Source organism: Vombatus ursinus, unplaced genomic scaffold (genome assembly GCF_900497805.2).
Source record: "Vombatus ursinus unplaced genomic scaffold, bare-nosed wombat genome assembly UNPS02014893.1, whole genome shotgun sequence".
Taxonomy (NCBI): domain Eukaryota; kingdom Metazoa; phylum Chordata; class Mammalia; order Diprotodontia; family Vombatidae; genus Vombatus; species Vombatus ursinus.
In genome coordinates, this window is record NW_020954671.1 from 8,550,188 (window position 1) to 8,566,886 (window position 16,699).

Here is a 16,699-nt window from a genome sequence, read left to right on the forward strand (position 1 = left end):
AGACTGAGAAAATGGTGGTACCCTTGATAGAAACAGAACAGTGTGGAATGAGAAGAGTTTAGGCCCCCAGGAGTGGGGAATTTGTGGCCTCGAGGCCACATGTGACCCTCTAGGTCCTCAAGTGCAGCCCTTTGACTGAATCCAAACTTCACAGAACAAATCTCTTTAATAAAAGGATTTGTTGTGCAAAACTTGGACTCAGTCAAACGGCTGCACCCAAGGACCTAGAAGGCCATACGTTACCTCAAGGCTGCAGGTTCCCCACCCCTAGAAGGGGGAAACACAGTAAGTGGTTTTGGACGTGCTGCATTTGAGATGTCTCTGGGTTACACTGTATGAAATGTCCAATAGGCAGGTCTGAAGCTGAGGGGAGACTGGGGCTGGTACTGAGTCATCTAAATCAAGATAATTAAGCCTATGGGAGCTAATGTGGTCACCAAGAGAAAGTATAGAGAGAGGACAGAAGAGGACCCAAGACAGAGCCTTAGGGAACATCTACAATTAGGGTACTGATTACAGTTTATGTAATGAAAAAAAGAAAAAAAAGTCACATTCCAGTTAATTTTTAAATTCTCTGAACTTCATCTGAGAGATCTTTTTTGAACAAAGATTCTGCAACAGTGCCTCTTTGCTATCTCTGACAACACTAGCAAAATAGTAATTTGCTTTGGTACCAAAATAATGCTATAGTAACGGGAACTTATTAAAAATGTTGCTGACCAACATAAGCAAAACTCTATCACATTGGTATGCAGAAAAATGAAGTGTCTGGCATAGATAGGACCGATGAAATCTTAAGCTCTGAGTCTGAAGTAAATTCATTTAGGATAAACATTCTTTTATATGCTTATTAAATGTGATTTTGTGTTCCAAAGACAAAAAACAGGATTTGTAGGAAGTGCTCATAAAATTTTTTGGAAAGCAATCATCCTTAAGAAACAAGATTTAAAGATAAATTAAAAACACATGGGCTAAAATTTCCTTGATGTAGGCATTTAACATTTAAAGAAGAAAAGCACTTGGAAAAATGTATCATACATTTAGTCAAACTCAAATATGGGGGGGGGGGGGAAGAAAGGAATAGAATGTTGATACAGAATTAAAAAGCTACTAAGATTAGCAACCCCTTTAGTGACATGCTGAGTATGAAAAATAACTTAGCAAATAAATTAGAAGATGTACAAGACAGATAATGAGAGGATGTGACTTTTGAAAGTGATAAAAGTAGGACAAAAAAGACAGGGAGACAGACTAAAGATCAAAAAGCATTTGTGTCTGCATATATCCTCATTAAGGGAAGGGAAATAGGGAGGTAAACTAAAAGATAGGAGAAAATACAGGCTAAAGAATATTGTTGGGGTATCTAAAACTGAGATCCTTTTATTCACACAAGTTATAATGAAGTCTCAATGTTTAATAAGCAACTGTATGACTTTGAAGATCACAATTACTTAATCTATTGTGTCAGTTTCTTGCAAAATGAGGGAACTGCAGGAGGCCATCTCTACAGTTCTTTCAAGCACTAAAAAGCTCTATGATTCCAATGGAGCTACAACTAATTTCCCGGTGAAATTTTAGCAAGTTTTTTAAGTGACAATATTGTTTTTTAAATATCAAAACATTCTACTGCAGCCACATGAAACACCACTTTAAAATATTTTACCTGTGCATGGAAGAGAGATAAGCTCCTGACTGTATGTAAAGGAATCAATACCTTCACCAGAAACTGTTTATGTTCTGCCTTAAGAGGTAAAGCAAAGCCATTGATAATACTAGGAGAAAAGAAAGAAATAGAAATTAGCAATGTTACCACCACAAATTAAGTTATCTACCAAATAATAAGAATGAATCAGTTTCATTGGCAAAAATACTAACAATGCAAAAAAATAAAAATAAAAAAGGCACTAGAATTCAAGACCAAACTTCATTGGTAAGGAAGACTAACATAAAGTAAAAAACAAAGATTTGTTCTTGATTCTATAGAAAAGCTTCCTTATCTAATCACTAGAGGAAATACCAAATACTCCTTCCACCAAAAGATCCCTTGTTCCCCAATTTGTCTTTCCCATTCCCTTCCTTCAAAGAATCACTTGTGCTGCACATTTCCTCTCTGAATATGGCACTCTCAATTCATACTTTCTCCCTCTCTCACACATCTTGTTTCCTCTCTTCCCATCCCAGTGATACCTTCAAGACCTCACTAAAAGAAACCCCACATTAGACCACACATTTTTTCTCCTAATGTGAATGGGAAAAGTCAATTACATTATCCAGTTCAAAAACAACAACAAAATACAGATAAATTACATTAATCTGCCTTCAGAAATCTTTTTAACACCTATAATTAATAAATCCATTCCACAACTGAAAGCAGCTGTTCAAGAGCTAGTTGTGTGCATATTGTTCCTTTGAGAATAGCAATCTTTTTATTTCTTTATTTACTTGTGCCCTTTAATTTTTTATTTTATTTTATTTCTTTTAGGCAAATTGGGGTTAAGTGACTTGCCCAGGGTCACACAGCTAGTAAGTATCAAGTGTTTGGTGTGAGGCCGCTTTTGAACTCAGGTCGTCCTGACTTCAGGGCCAGTGCTCTATTCACTGTGCCACCTAGCTGCCCCTGCCCTTTAATTTTTCAACAAATGTATCAACAGACAAGATGGCCCAGAAACTAACAAGAATAATATGGCCCTTTGGCAAATAAAGAGACCAATGATTAGATAGTTGTCACTACAATAAACTGAAGTACCTGTTTTCATCACTAAGTGAAATTATCAACACAAAAACTGTAAAGCAAAGTGATTAAGAAAAAAAAATCTGGTATTAGTCAAGCTTAATACAAACAAGAAGTAATTTACAGCAAGATTTATCTAAATCAGCACTTCAGTTTTGCCACTTGACTCTAATTTTCAGAAGAGCTATTCAACTGAGATTAGCAATTAAATCAAAAAGTGCTTACCTTCCTAATATTTCCAGCAGTTCAGCGACTCCATTGAAGTGTTCAGTTTCATAAACAAACCTATAACAGAGAAAAAAAAAATAAAGTTCTTAGGCTAACTAGCTAAATGTGTCGAGTTTACTTAATATTTCTATGAAAACCCTAAACTCTTCTTCCTTCTCTCTCCCCTCACTACTTACCGTAGAAAAATATTGTTAATCTGTTTTCGGATAAATGCTCTAAGACCAAGAAACTTGCCGTAAATTCTGTGTAAGACTGTTTTTAGGTAGTCTCGTTCTCGAGGGTCTTCACTGTCAAAAAGTTCCAAAAGCTATTGTGGAAAACACAAACAAATCACACGTTATTTAACAATAAATAAAAATTCATGCACTAATTTAATCTTAGGAAATGCTGATGAGCAGAGTCATACTCGTGTATAAAATCTATGTCACCACTCTAAAAAAGCACTAAATAGTGTATCTTTCTGAGAAAGCTTTTGGGCAAATACAATAATCAAAAGTACTAAGTAAAAAAGGCACAGATTATTTATATGCAAGGAAGTATCATGGAATCTTCATGTATGATCATAGGCTTCAGAGCCAGACAGACTTAATGATAATCTAGTCTAATAACCATTTACTGCTGAGAAAACTGAGACCCAGAGAAGTAAATTTAACTTGACTTAGGTCATACAGATTTTAAGGAGCAAAATCAGGAACTGAACCCAAGGCTTCTAGTCCAGAGCCAGGCTGCTGCCTACTTTTAATCTGGCCAATGATATTCTTTGGATACTCTGAGGCTAACATATTTGAAGATTTTTGTATGTATGTCTATAATCTGGAAACAAACCTAATTAAATGTACAGGGGTTAAATCACCAGTTTGGCCACGACGTGATTACATTTTTCTGGCCAAACCAACCCAGAAAAGGGGACCCCCCCAAGACAAAAAAGGGAAAATACAAAATGGCTACAATGTTGAGAAATCTAAATATCTACCTGGGGTAGGCAGATTTAATTGGTTGAGACAACTCTAGCTAATCACGAGCTGATAGCGCTAACAAAATTTCAATTGTCTTATGAACACAATGGTTTTTCCTCATTGATCTGAAGGTTATTTTAGATTATCATTCTTATTGTTTAGAGTAAAACCTTAAAGAAATTTTCATTCTCTTACATGTTCAATATTAGAAAGGCTAGAAAAAAAACAAAGTTAACATCACATGATAAGCATGGTCATGGAATACCTGAAAAGACCATCTTGGCAGAAAGCAATCAAACAGCAAAGTTTGATTTTTGGCAAAGTAGTGGCAGTGCCACAGACATCAAATGGTTCCATAAACAATGGCGTCAACTACAAAACCAATGAGTGATATTTAAATGCAAGCAAAAGGAAAAAAGAAACTAATGGCATTCTCTCTCTTTCACACAAACACACACAGATGATAAATGATATTATTAGCCATAGCATCTTCAAATATAAAAATAAGCTACAAAGCTACGTTCACAAAGTCTGAAATACTGTTGAACCAAAAATGAAAACTACTCAATAGGCAAGTATGCTATTCTTGTCTCATCCTTTGCTCTGTGATTTGTATACTCTGCTACATACTCACGCTTACATTAACTCCATCGACCTATCACATTACTCATTAATAGAAAGAATGGATTTTTTTTCTTATTTTTGGTTCTGTTTCTATTTTAAGTCTTGTAAAGCAGTTTCATGAGTAATTCACAACCAGCATAAGGGAAGGAGGGGAGGGAGGTTATAAAGCTTGAGTCAACTATGAAACTATTTCATGAAAACTTATTAACTAATGGTTGCATTAGACCCTCAAAAATAGACTACTGGGTGTCTTCCTTTAGTCCTATGGAAAGATACATTTTTTAAAAATACATTTTTTAGAAAAATAAAATAAAAAATGAATCATAATTTAATCAGATGCTTTTCAGCTGCTCCATGAGGCAAAATAGAAAAATTACCATATACCTTAGTGTATCCTTTAAATATAAGGAAGAGACGAAGATAAAAGAATCACAGACTGCAACAGACCTTTGCCATCGTTCAGTCCAACTCCTTCATCTTACAAATGAGGAAAATGACCCAAAGGAGGTAATTGATTTGCTCAAGATCACAGAAAACTGGCAAAGTAACTGGCAAAGCCAAAATTATGTATCTAATCAGATGGCAAAAAATAAAGGAAGAACAGTGATACTTGAAACAAAATAACTGTGTATCTACACACATACTTACAGAAGGAATGAGAAAAATGATTCGCCTTGTTTACATATAGAATATGGATAACAGGTTGCCCTATTGTCAATCCAGGGACAGCTAAGTGGCACACCGTGGACAGAGTGCCATGCCTGGAGTCAAGAGGTTTCATCATCTTGACTTCAAATCTGGCTTCAGACACTTACAAACTGTGTGACCCTGGGCAAGTCACTTAACCCTGTTTACCTCAGTTTCCTCATCTGTAAAATGAGCTGGAGAAGGAAATGGCAAACCACCCTAATATCTTTGGCCAGAAATGACTGAAAACAACTAACAATAACAAAATGTCAAACTAAAAATATAATCAAGTTGCCAAGGTGAATACAGAATAGAATGATCTGTCAAAAGTGCTAACCCAAAACTGACATTAATACAGAAGTCAATCTTCTTAAAACAAGGCTGAAGAGCTCAGTTAAAAGACTCTGCTCTGAATCTAACAGAATAAATCTAAAGTGAAAATGGTATAGAATCAAAAATCCAAAGTAAAGCCCTTGGCTGCAATCTACCATAAGAGAAAGAAATATTTTTCACTTATCTACCAGATTTTAATAAATGTTTAAGAAAAATTTATCAGAGACTCCACTGACCCTGTCTTGACCATCAGGAAAGACCTAAGATTGGACATCTGCCTTGCTGCCACATGTATACACTTCCACATTTTCCCTGAGGATTAATCATCATATCAACATTACCTTTGCTACCTTGAAGGATATAAGGGTCTACTGGGCCTCCACTCAGGATCCCTATGATTTTGAGGTGTAGCCTGTCTAGACTGAAGCCCCCTTCCCTGAATACCACCAATTCTTGCTCCCTCACACCCAACTATGTACACCACATCTCTCTTGTGTTCCTATTTCAATTCCATTTTGGCCTCTGGAAATTGTTCTATTGCTAATAAACAGCCCTTTTTATTAAATTGTTTCATATATATTCTATATATTGTATTTGGGGTATATGGGACATTCAGGAGGACTAGCACCTCTAGTATGAGAGCTTGTTGAGATCTTTTCAGGGCTAATCATCTACCTTAGATGTCCACCTGATTCATCCAACTCTCACCTGTGGCTCCAAGAAACTATAGCCTGCACAGTGGCCACACTTTGGTAAACCGTCTAGACAGAGGGGCTAAATCAGATTAAATGTAACCAATAGGCCTCACCCCTGCTGATGAGTTAGGAAGCAGCATCCTGATCTCAGGCAATTTGTTCTCCTATGATACAGTCTCTTCTATCTCAATAGGTAAAGGTATACCCCAAGCACGTAAGGAATTAGGGGGATGTCTACACCAACCATATGAAAACTTTCCCTAGCAGAATGGGCAGATGAAGCAGGTGCCGTGGAGCTCTTAGAGACTGGTCAGGCATTGAAGACCGCCAAGGTCATCCACTGTATCCTGGGCCATTGCCAGTTATCTTGACTTTTGTCCTGCCACTGGACTTCACTGACTCAAGAAGAGTGAGTGAGGCTTATGACTTTGTGCAACTCTGCTTCACTTAAATCCAATTCACATGCAGGTCAAGACATCACCCATGATGCCACTGGTTCTCTTTGAAAATGAAGAACAAACAACAATATACTGTATTTACTCATGTAATTTTTACTGCATGTGTCACTTTCCCCCCAATAGAATGCTAGGGCACAGGCTATTTTGTTGTTTCTTTGTATGCTGAGTGTCTGGCAGAGTGCCGTGCACAAGAGAACTGGTGATATTAAATACTTGTACAATTGAATTAAATTTTTTTAAAAAAGGAAAACAAAAAAAGGATGGAATCTTTTTCCATTACTGTCTGTAAATCTTCATGGAGGCCTAAATGCTTGTCCATACATAGTGTTTGTGCAACACTAATTAATCACTCAAATAAATGTTGGCTTTAAGTAAATCTTAATATTAAATAATGTTTACAATTAGTTAATACAGAGAAAACAGTTTAATGCCAAATAAGGTCAAAAACAACTAGAACCAATCCTTAACTTCCTTAATTAACTAGTGTACATGATGGATTACCCAATAAGCTTCTGTCACATGCGAAAACACACACAGAAGGAAAAAAGGACTGATTAGATTCATAACTACAAATATTCTAGCAATCAGTTATAAGACACACCTAAACTTTGCAAGCAACTCTCCAAGGAGCTAGCCTGATAATTGCCTCATGAATGTTTGCTGAGCTGAACTCAATTTAAGATTTTCCCTCTTCCTGAAGGGTGGGCTGGAATAAGGCTCAACACTATGTGAGGGAGTAAGGTTCTAAGATGTCTGGTAATTTCATTCTGGTGCATAGTATTTAGGAGGGGTCATATGGGAAAGGGTAAGAAACCATCCCTTCCTGTCAAAATGAGGAGGGAGGAAGTGTTGTTATTGTTGTTTTTCCCAGGGAAGTCTGAGGACAAACATTTAGGCAAGATGTGTGGAGGCTAAAGCAGACATCTACTCCCTGTGCTTATCCCAGTCCAGGAAGCAGCATCCTGATCTCAGGCAATTTTTTCTCCTATGGTATAATCTCTTCTATCTCAATAGGTAAAAAAAACTCCAAGTGCTACAAAATATATTGTGTGTATTTAAAATATTACATTTTATGTTCATTTATTTTCAAATATAAACTGTACCATTTGCTGGGAGTATATGAGAATTTTTGTGTTCCTCTGTGTGTGTGTGTGTGTGTGTGTGTGTGTTTACCACTGTTAACATTTAATACTCTACCTAAAAGCTGAAAAATTTACCTCACTTTTACATTTTTTATCTGCTAGATGCAAAGCAAATTTGTTGAGATATTCACTTATCACGTCCTTTGATAAACTTCAATAAATGATATTTACTGTGCTAGGATGGTCTACACTAGACTAATAATTCACTAAGACTGAAGTTATCTATCTCTTTGATTGTATAGCCTATAAACCTATAAGGCTGGTTCATTTATAAATGCAGGCAATGCTTACTTAGCTACCACCACATTACTCAGATTTTTAAACATTACTTTTTAAATGTGATTGAATTGTCAGTGTTATTCAATGTTAATACAGTCTATAACCTTAATTCTTTTATATTCAACTAGGAAAGGGTTTTGAATCACTGGTATGAATGGGAGAATGTGGTAGAAAAAAACTTCTAAGGAGCCTATTCAACTCATGCTATAAAAGAGGAAGAAAAGGAAAAGTACAGGGTTGAAAACTGAATAAGATTAAATTTCTTCTCTCCACTAACTTTTGGGATATACTACATCAGGGACAAAGATATATCACTATGCTTTTCCTCTTTCTAATATTCATTTACAGATTGCTGAAAGTCCATTCTATGGCTTTCTGATGCACTGAATTATCCCCATTAAGTTATCTGAGGAATGGAAGGTGCTATCTTAATGGATAAAGAGATAGAGAATAGGACTTGTAGTTAAGAAGATATGAATTCAAAATCCTGCCTCAGACCCTTAGCAACCATGTGACACTTGGAAAGCCATTTAATCTGTCTCGGTTTCTCATCTGTAAAATGGGTATAACAGTAACACCTACCAACCAAAGTCGTGAGGATCAAATGAGGTATTTGTAAAACACTTTGCAAACCTCACAGTGCTCTGTAATTGCTAGTTGTTATTATTGTAATCTATCATACTTAGGGATGACTAAAGGAATCAAAAAAAACTTTTATCTTCACTGACATTAGGAAATCTTCAGGGCTCTAAATCAGGTAAGACACAGCAACTTTACAGTAAACGTTTTTCAATATTTCTCCCCAAATCATGCCTTTCACTATTTTAACTCCAGAAAGTCAGTTTACATACAAATTTTCTGACTAATTCCAGTAAGATGTAGCATGATTCAGTGGAAATAACCCTGGATTTGGAGTTAGAGAGTTTATGTCCAAAACCCTGAATAGTCACCTACTCTCTGGGTGAAAATGGAAAAATTACTACAAATGTAATGATAATAGATAGCTACTTTTTGTGATATTAGGGAATTAGAAACAAAGCAGATGGCCGTCAATTGGAAAGTAGCTTAATAAACTGCCATACAACGTGATGGGATGTTGCTGCACTGTAAGAAATGACCAATGCGGGGCAGCTAGGTGGCGCAGTGCATAGAGCACTGGCCCTGAAGTCAGGAGGACCTGAGTTTAAATCCGGCCTCAGACCAAACACTTGACACTTATCAGCTGTGTGACCTTGGGCAAGTCACTTAATCCCAATTGCCTAATCAAAAAAAAAAATGACCAATGTGATAAATTCAGAGGCCTAGACAGATGTATATGAACTGATATGGAATTAAGTAGGCAGAGTCCAGAGGGCAACATACACAAAGACCACAATGATGCAGATGGAAAGAGCAAACACACACACACACACAAAGTGTTTCAAAGATATAAAGAAGAGACGTGGCTAGAAGGAAGAGATAAGAGAAGACACTCCCACCCCACATTCACAAGTGTGGTACACTGCAAACTTTCTCAATGTAGTGATTAGTTCCGCCAATTTTTTTTATTCTTCTTATTCTTTTGACTTAAAAAAATGCTATTTGTTACATAAAATGGCTCTCTGGGAAAGGAAGGAGGTGGTATATTGGGAGAAATTGTGTTGATGTAAAAAAAAGACCAATAAAAATTTACTTAATAATAGTTACCAATCACATAGTACATTGAGGTTTGCAAAGAGCTTTACAAATATTGCCTTATTTGATCCTCAACAACCCCATTATTATCCCCATTTTATAGATGAGGAAACTGAGACACAGAGAGGTTATATGACTTGTCCAGGATAACACAGCTAGCAAGTAACTGATGCAGAAATTTAAACTCAGGTCTTCCTTATTCGAGCCCAATGTACCCTATCTACTACACTACCTAGCTGCATCTGGGATTCTTCAGTTTCATTATCTGTAAAATGAGAGGGTTGAACTAGATAGCCTACAAAATTACTAAATCTATAATACTATGAAATAACTTTGTCATTAGACTTCTTTCTTTTTTTTTTTTAATTAATCATGAATTCTGTCAGCTGCCCATGAAAGATTAAGAAAGATGAATGTTATGCTGGAACAAGGATGAAGGGAGTTTGGTGAGTTTTGTGGGTGGAGTGGAGGGAAGAAGTTTATTTAATTGGTAATAATTTTCTGATAAGTATTATATAAGAATCCATCAGTCTTTTATTTGCTCTAGGGTCCTTTTATACTTTTTTTTTTTTAGCAAGGCAATTGGGGTTAAGTGACTTGCCCAGGGCCACACAGCTAGCGTTATGTGTCTGAGGCTGTATTTGAACTCAGGTCCTCCTGACTCCAGGATGGGTGCTCTATCTACTGCGCCACCTAGCTGCCCCGCCTTTATACTCTTAAAAAGTAATGAGGAGCTTCCCTCCACCAAAAATTATTGGTAGTTGCCATATTCAAAATTAAAACATCTTAGTATAAAGACCAGCTAGGTTGTACAGTAGATAGAGCACTGGGACTTGGAATCAGGAAGACTCATCTTTCTGTTCACCTCATTTCCCTGATCTATAAAATGAGACGGAGAAGGAAATGGGCAAACCACTCCTGTTTCTTTGCCAAGAAAACCCCAAATGGGGTCACAAAGAATCAATGAACAAATGAACAACAAAATAGAAAGAAAAGTTTTGACTGCTCAAATCTTCTGAAAGGGTCTCTCTTTGAGAACCGTTGCTCTAAGTAACACCATTCTCAAGGATAAAAGGCAAAATATTTTAAGTATAGAATGATTTTGAAAACATTTCTTCTTTAAAGGTGAAATTCAAGATTCTTTATGATCCATTTCAAGCTAGAACCTGAAATCCAATGTGTTGATTTCTGTTTTATCTAATACATATCTAATATTAAAACATAATAACAAAAGGTCACTTTCAAGACAGGCTGAGTGATTCACATAATTTGCACGATAATTATGGCACCTTTTTGCTAAATATAACTTTCAATGTGAAGTACAAATTACTAAATAGCAATCCACAGCAACAGAAATGCTTACAGGGATACTTGAGCAGTATGTCTCTTAGCAACCACTAAGCATTCTAGACTTGTAGACTTGATGAAGGCAGTCTTTAGAAATACTTTAAATGTATTTAAATGTGCTCTTACCATAATAAACCTCCTAGTGATAAAAAAAAAATGTATTGCCAAACCTGTATCACTTAACCTTATACAGAATAAAGTCAAAATAAAATATAAAGTAATTCATACATTCATACACAAAAAGTACTACTGAAATTCTCCCCACTCTTCAAGGTCCAAGTAACGTTATCTCCTTCATGTGGCTTTCCTTCATCTTCTTAGCCAGAAATGATTCTTCTCCCCTGTGATCTCTGTGGTCTCTCTATCTGTGCTTTCCTGCACAGATTTATATGTACGGATGTGTACAGATTTTGAAGCAATAAATAAATGTTCCTTGAATTCAAATGAACTGTCCTCTGCCATAGTCAGAACATTTCCCAAACCTCAAACGTCCAAAGAACTTGTGTTCATACTTCTCCTCTACATTTGTCATATTCAACCATGTATCATAATTATTTGTGTATATGTACTTAACTAAAGACATGGGTCCAATTCCTATTCATTGTTTCATGTCCTTAGAAGACTAACATAGTACTCTGCAACAGGATCTAATACAAAGGCAGTTTAGTAAATGCTCATGGGAAATCAATAACCCAAGTTGGATTATAAGTATATTTACTTCATTATTTGGGAGGAGAATCCTGCATGAAGAAGTGGTTCATTAGCACTGAGTCTTGATTCTTTGCTAAACTGTTTTTCAGAAAAGATTCTAACTTTTTCCTTGATGAATGAACAAGCTCCTTTGGGTCAGTACCTAAAAGGTGTGTCTGTGTGTTTGTCTGTGTGCACATGTATGCATTCATGTGGAAACACTTAACAAAAATTATTTTCATTTTTTTTTGGTTTTTTTTTGGTCTAGACCTATGATTTCATTCATGTAGAAGTCTCTCAGGATAGAACCTCCTATCAATGCAGAATGGCAACTGCTCTGAACTTAAAGCCTTAGAGAGTTGCAAAGAAGCATTGAGAGGTGAAGTGACTCCCAAGGTCACCAGCCAACCAGTATGTTTCAAGGTGGCCCTGCAACCCTGATCTTCCCAATTCGAGACAGTAATAGTAACTTAAGTTGTTACACAACCATAAGGTGAAAACGGTAGTGAACTAGTATGTAGGTAATATGATCCCCATTTTACAAAAGAAGAAACTGTGGCTCTGAGAATAAGTAAATCAAACTCAACAAGTCCAAAACTAAACTCAATACCCTTCCTCCAAAACCCTCCTCTCCTCTATATGTCAACTTCATTCAAAAGCAGCACCATTTTTCCATTCTCCTATGTTCACAACTCAGCATGCTCCTTAGCTCCTCAATCTCCCTCACCAAATAACAGCCAATAAATTGCCAAGTCTTGCCATTTCTACCTTTATAATATCTCTCATATCTAACCTCTTCTCTCTACTCACGCAGCTACCACCTTAGTCCAAGCCCTCATCACCTCTTAATTAATGTAGCAGACTCCCTGCCTCAGATTTCTCACCAATCAGGTTCATCCTACACACTACTGTCAAAATGATTTTCCTTAAGATCTGACCATGTGTCTCTCCTACTAGATCAATTCCAATGGCTTCCTACTGTGTCCAAGATAAAATAGAAACTTTACTGTTTAGCTGTTAAAGTTCTATACAACCTAGTTCCAACCTATCTTTCCAGTCTTTTTAGCTGTCACTCATAGCCACCCCACCCACTCTGTAATCTAGAGACAAACGTCTCCTGTGTCTGTGCCTTTGCAGGGCTTACTACTCGCGTCTGGAATGCACTCCCTCCTTATCTTCACCTCATAGAGTCTTTCTCTTCCTTTAAGATCTTTAAGATGCAGTTTAAGCACCATCTTCTACATGAAGCATTTCTGATTTTTCCAATGCTGGTGCCTTTCCTTCCAAACCATCTTGTATTTAACTACTTTGAATACATTTTTTAATTATTTTATATCATTTACACACACACACACACACACACACACACACACACACACCCTATTTTCCCCTTGGGAGAATATAAGCTCCTCAAGAATAGGGATTATTCCATTCTCTGCACTTCTGTCCTCAGTGCCTGACATAATAGGTGCTTACAAATATTTGTTGACTTATTAAAGGCTGCACATATGAAATTCTGTTGCCTTATACTGAAGGGTATCTGTTCTCTTCTAAATACTGTATCCAATTTGCCCTTTTTTCTAAAAGGTGAAAATTATTTACAAGGAATCTCACTATAACTCAAATGAGACTGTTCCTTAGGCAGGGACCTAAAGTAAACTAACTGGCCCAGAACTGTAAAGAATCCTGAGATAAGGATAAATAGGAAGAAATAGCCTAAGTTATAGGATCTGGCCCCCAAAAGTCTGCAAAAATGCAATCTAAATTTTAAAAATCATTTTTAAAAAATCATCGATGCTTTTCACTTTATGTCACATTTGTTTCCAAATATATCCCCCACTCCTCCCTACCCAGTGGGCCTTCTTTTATAATAAGAATTAAAAAAGGGGGAAAAAAATCAGCAAAGCCAACCAACACACTGAACATATCTTTCAGTATATACATGATCTCATACCCATAGTCCCCCATCTCTAGGTGGGGAGATGGATTTTTATAACTCTTCTCTGGAGTCAAACTTGGTCATTAAAATTTATGAAGTATTAAGGTTTACAACCCAAAATTTCTAACTGTCCAAGTGATGGTTAATTCCTCTAAGGAAACTGCCAAAGGTTTATAATATTGCTTCCCATAAGGAAGGTGTGCTGCTTCCTAAAAGGAAAAAGGAACTTTACTTAGAAGGCTCAGCATAGTTTTGACTCCTATCATTTAAGACATTTTATTTATGCTCTGTAGTCAAACACTGAAGATTAAATGTTCAGTTTCAAGAGACCCATGCAAGAGCACCTTAAGAATCCTTATGTGAATAATAGGTTTTAAAATAACAAAGGTTCACAAGAGACTAGAGCTATACGTGAGAAATTACTTTTTAATTAAATAACCTATAAAAGAAAACTGCAGAAATCCAAGGATTTGCATTCTCTGTTATTAACTTTCAATATAGTGAGTTAAAGGGGATGCCACACTGAATAGAATACAATGGTGATGCACTTGTGTGTGTGTCTGTATACACATACATACATCCATACGTATATATTATGTATGTATGTATTACGTATGTATGTATGTATGTATGTATGTATTGAGGTAGAATAATTAGTTGATATCCCCCGCCTGTCCTGAACAAAACTTTGACCAACATTTGGTCATACTAAATTCAATAGCAAAGAAATAAAATACAACTGAGTAACAAATACATACAGTCAATTTGAACAAATAGTTTTCTTACCTGTAATACAAATTTCTGATCTATGTATTTTTTGGCAATGCTGGGTTGGAATTCTTGGCTTTCCAAAAATCGTATGAAAAATTCATATACAAGCTGCAACAAATAGAGTACAGTGAGTTCTGAAATAAACAAAGAAAAATATAAGCAACAGAGCACAGAACTGAAATTGGGATTTAGAACCCCAGATAGGCTGGAAGCTGATCACATAATTTCTGTTTTTCTTATGACTGGTTTTCTTACTAGCACAGAAATTAAATCAACTTTCCTCACAAAGCTGCTCTGATATATCATGAGGGATCTGAGACACACACAATAAATTGGGATTAAGATGCTACACTATGTTCTGAGGTGTTTAACATTCCATTACAGTATCTATGATTTCTGACTTTGTGAAATTAAAACCTACAAACACGTACACAGCCACCCACGTTTCCAGCTCCCTCTGCACACAAGTGACTAGAACAGTAATATCAGTCTCTAGTCCTGACCTGAAAAATAAAGAGGGGGTTGAATGCAACTTGCTGCATTCAGTAGTAGTAGTGAGGGACTTAAGAATTAGTTCTAATATATGCACATGGAAGTCTTATTATATTTTGGCAATAAAACCCAATTTTCCCCTATTTCAAATTTTCCATAAATTAAGAGATTCTCTCCTAAGTTCCTCTCTGCCACCCCCACCCCAGTAGTCTATGCTTTTTTGTCCTAATGTTGTCATGCTAATATAAAAAATGCCTCTAGGTCTCAACACTTCAAAGGAAAAAACATTCTTTGATTCATTATACTATAATCTGTGAACAACTATTAATTATGCAAAAATAAGTGAGCTGTTCAAATGACCCTAATAAGGACAGTTTCATCATTTGCCAACTCCCATGCCCTCATCTTGCAATATTTACTCACTGGATGGTAAGAGTTTCTAGTATAACTGGAAATGCATTCTCTCTGCCCTCTGGTTCCTTGAAATCAATTATGATTTTTAATAGTTTGGTGAAAGATTGGCTATATTTATTAATACATACAAAAAAATATTTTGCACTTAAGCAACAAATTTTACTTAAGAACCTCAAAGGCAAACCTTCATGTTTTCAGACAGAAAGACTGAACCAAAAAATAAAGTATGTTTTCAAGGTACCACATGAATATTTCATGCCAAACTCAAGGAAAGACTTTAGGATCTCTTATTCTTAATCTTAAACCAACCAGAAAGTGCTCCCTTAACTGAAAGGGGAAGCCATTCAAAAAATTTTCTACTATTTGAAATGCTAAGCCCTATTTTAGCACAAGACTGTAATTTGCAAATTGCAAAACAGTCTCTCTCTTTGGGAGGTGAAACAGAGGTGGGGACAGAATGGAAGAAGGAAAACACACACACACACACACACACACACACACACAATCTAGCCAAAGAAGGAAATCTTATTTCTCTTGGCCTCTGTCAACACATTAGACAGCAGAGTTGGCTCAGTAATTTGTGAACCTGCTTCAAAAGTGGGAAGGATTAGAATCATTTTGAAGTCATTAATTCAGAGGAATATTTACAAAGTTGAACAACAGGAACACATAGGACTTCTCTGGAGGAGGAAAAAGCTATAAAATAAAGTTTCCCACTTCAATGCAGTAGAAAGAAATGGATTTCAAATCAGAGAACTTCAGTTCCAACCTTAGTTCTTAATAGCTATGGGACAATGTGTAAAATATTTATATTCTCTGGGCCTGTTTCCTAATCCATAAAATGGACTGGGGGGGACTAAATGACCTCTAAGGTCTTTTCCAGTTCTAAATCTGCAATCGAGATTTTTCCCAGAGGATTATCCTTTTAAAGAAGTTCTTTCCAGAGTAAGTAAAATAGGAGAGCAGTATAAAACATAAGACTCAGGCTTGGCAAAAATAAATAAATAAATAAAAATAAACAATAATATCACCTTGAGTCCCTAATACACACGTACAGGTAGCCCACTTTGGGTTTCTTTACAATTCAAGAGGAACCTTTAGAAAAAGTTTGGAGGCCCAAAGGGTATCTCTCTGGAATTTTTGTATTACTGGGAAAATAGTATGGTTGAATTCTTGCAAAAACTATGAAACTTGCTCAAAAGAGAAAGATATATAAATTTATATAAAAATTTATGAAAT

General features: G+C 36.1%; 1 protein-coding gene across 5 annotated transcripts in view; it reads right to left on the bottom strand.

Moving 5' to 3' along the window:
- PPP2R5E (protein phosphatase 2 regulatory subunit B'epsilon) overlaps positions 1–16,699 on the bottom strand; it is a 152,711-nt gene that overhangs the window by 22,139 nt on the left and 113,873 nt on the right. For all 5 annotated transcript variants that reach the window (XM_027842856.1, XM_027842853.1, XM_027842852.1 and 2 more), the window contains exons 5-8: positions 14,570–14,662; positions 3,136–3,266; positions 2,957–3,016; positions 1,664–1,772 (exon numbers count right to left, since the gene is read on the bottom strand). In XM_027842856.1, the coding sequence (XP_027698657.1) occupies positions 1,664–1,772; positions 2,957–3,016; positions 3,136–3,266; positions 14,570–14,662 (393 nt within the window). The remainder of the gene's footprint in view (positions 1–1,663; positions 1,773–2,956; positions 3,017–3,135; positions 3,267–14,569; positions 14,663–16,699) is intronic.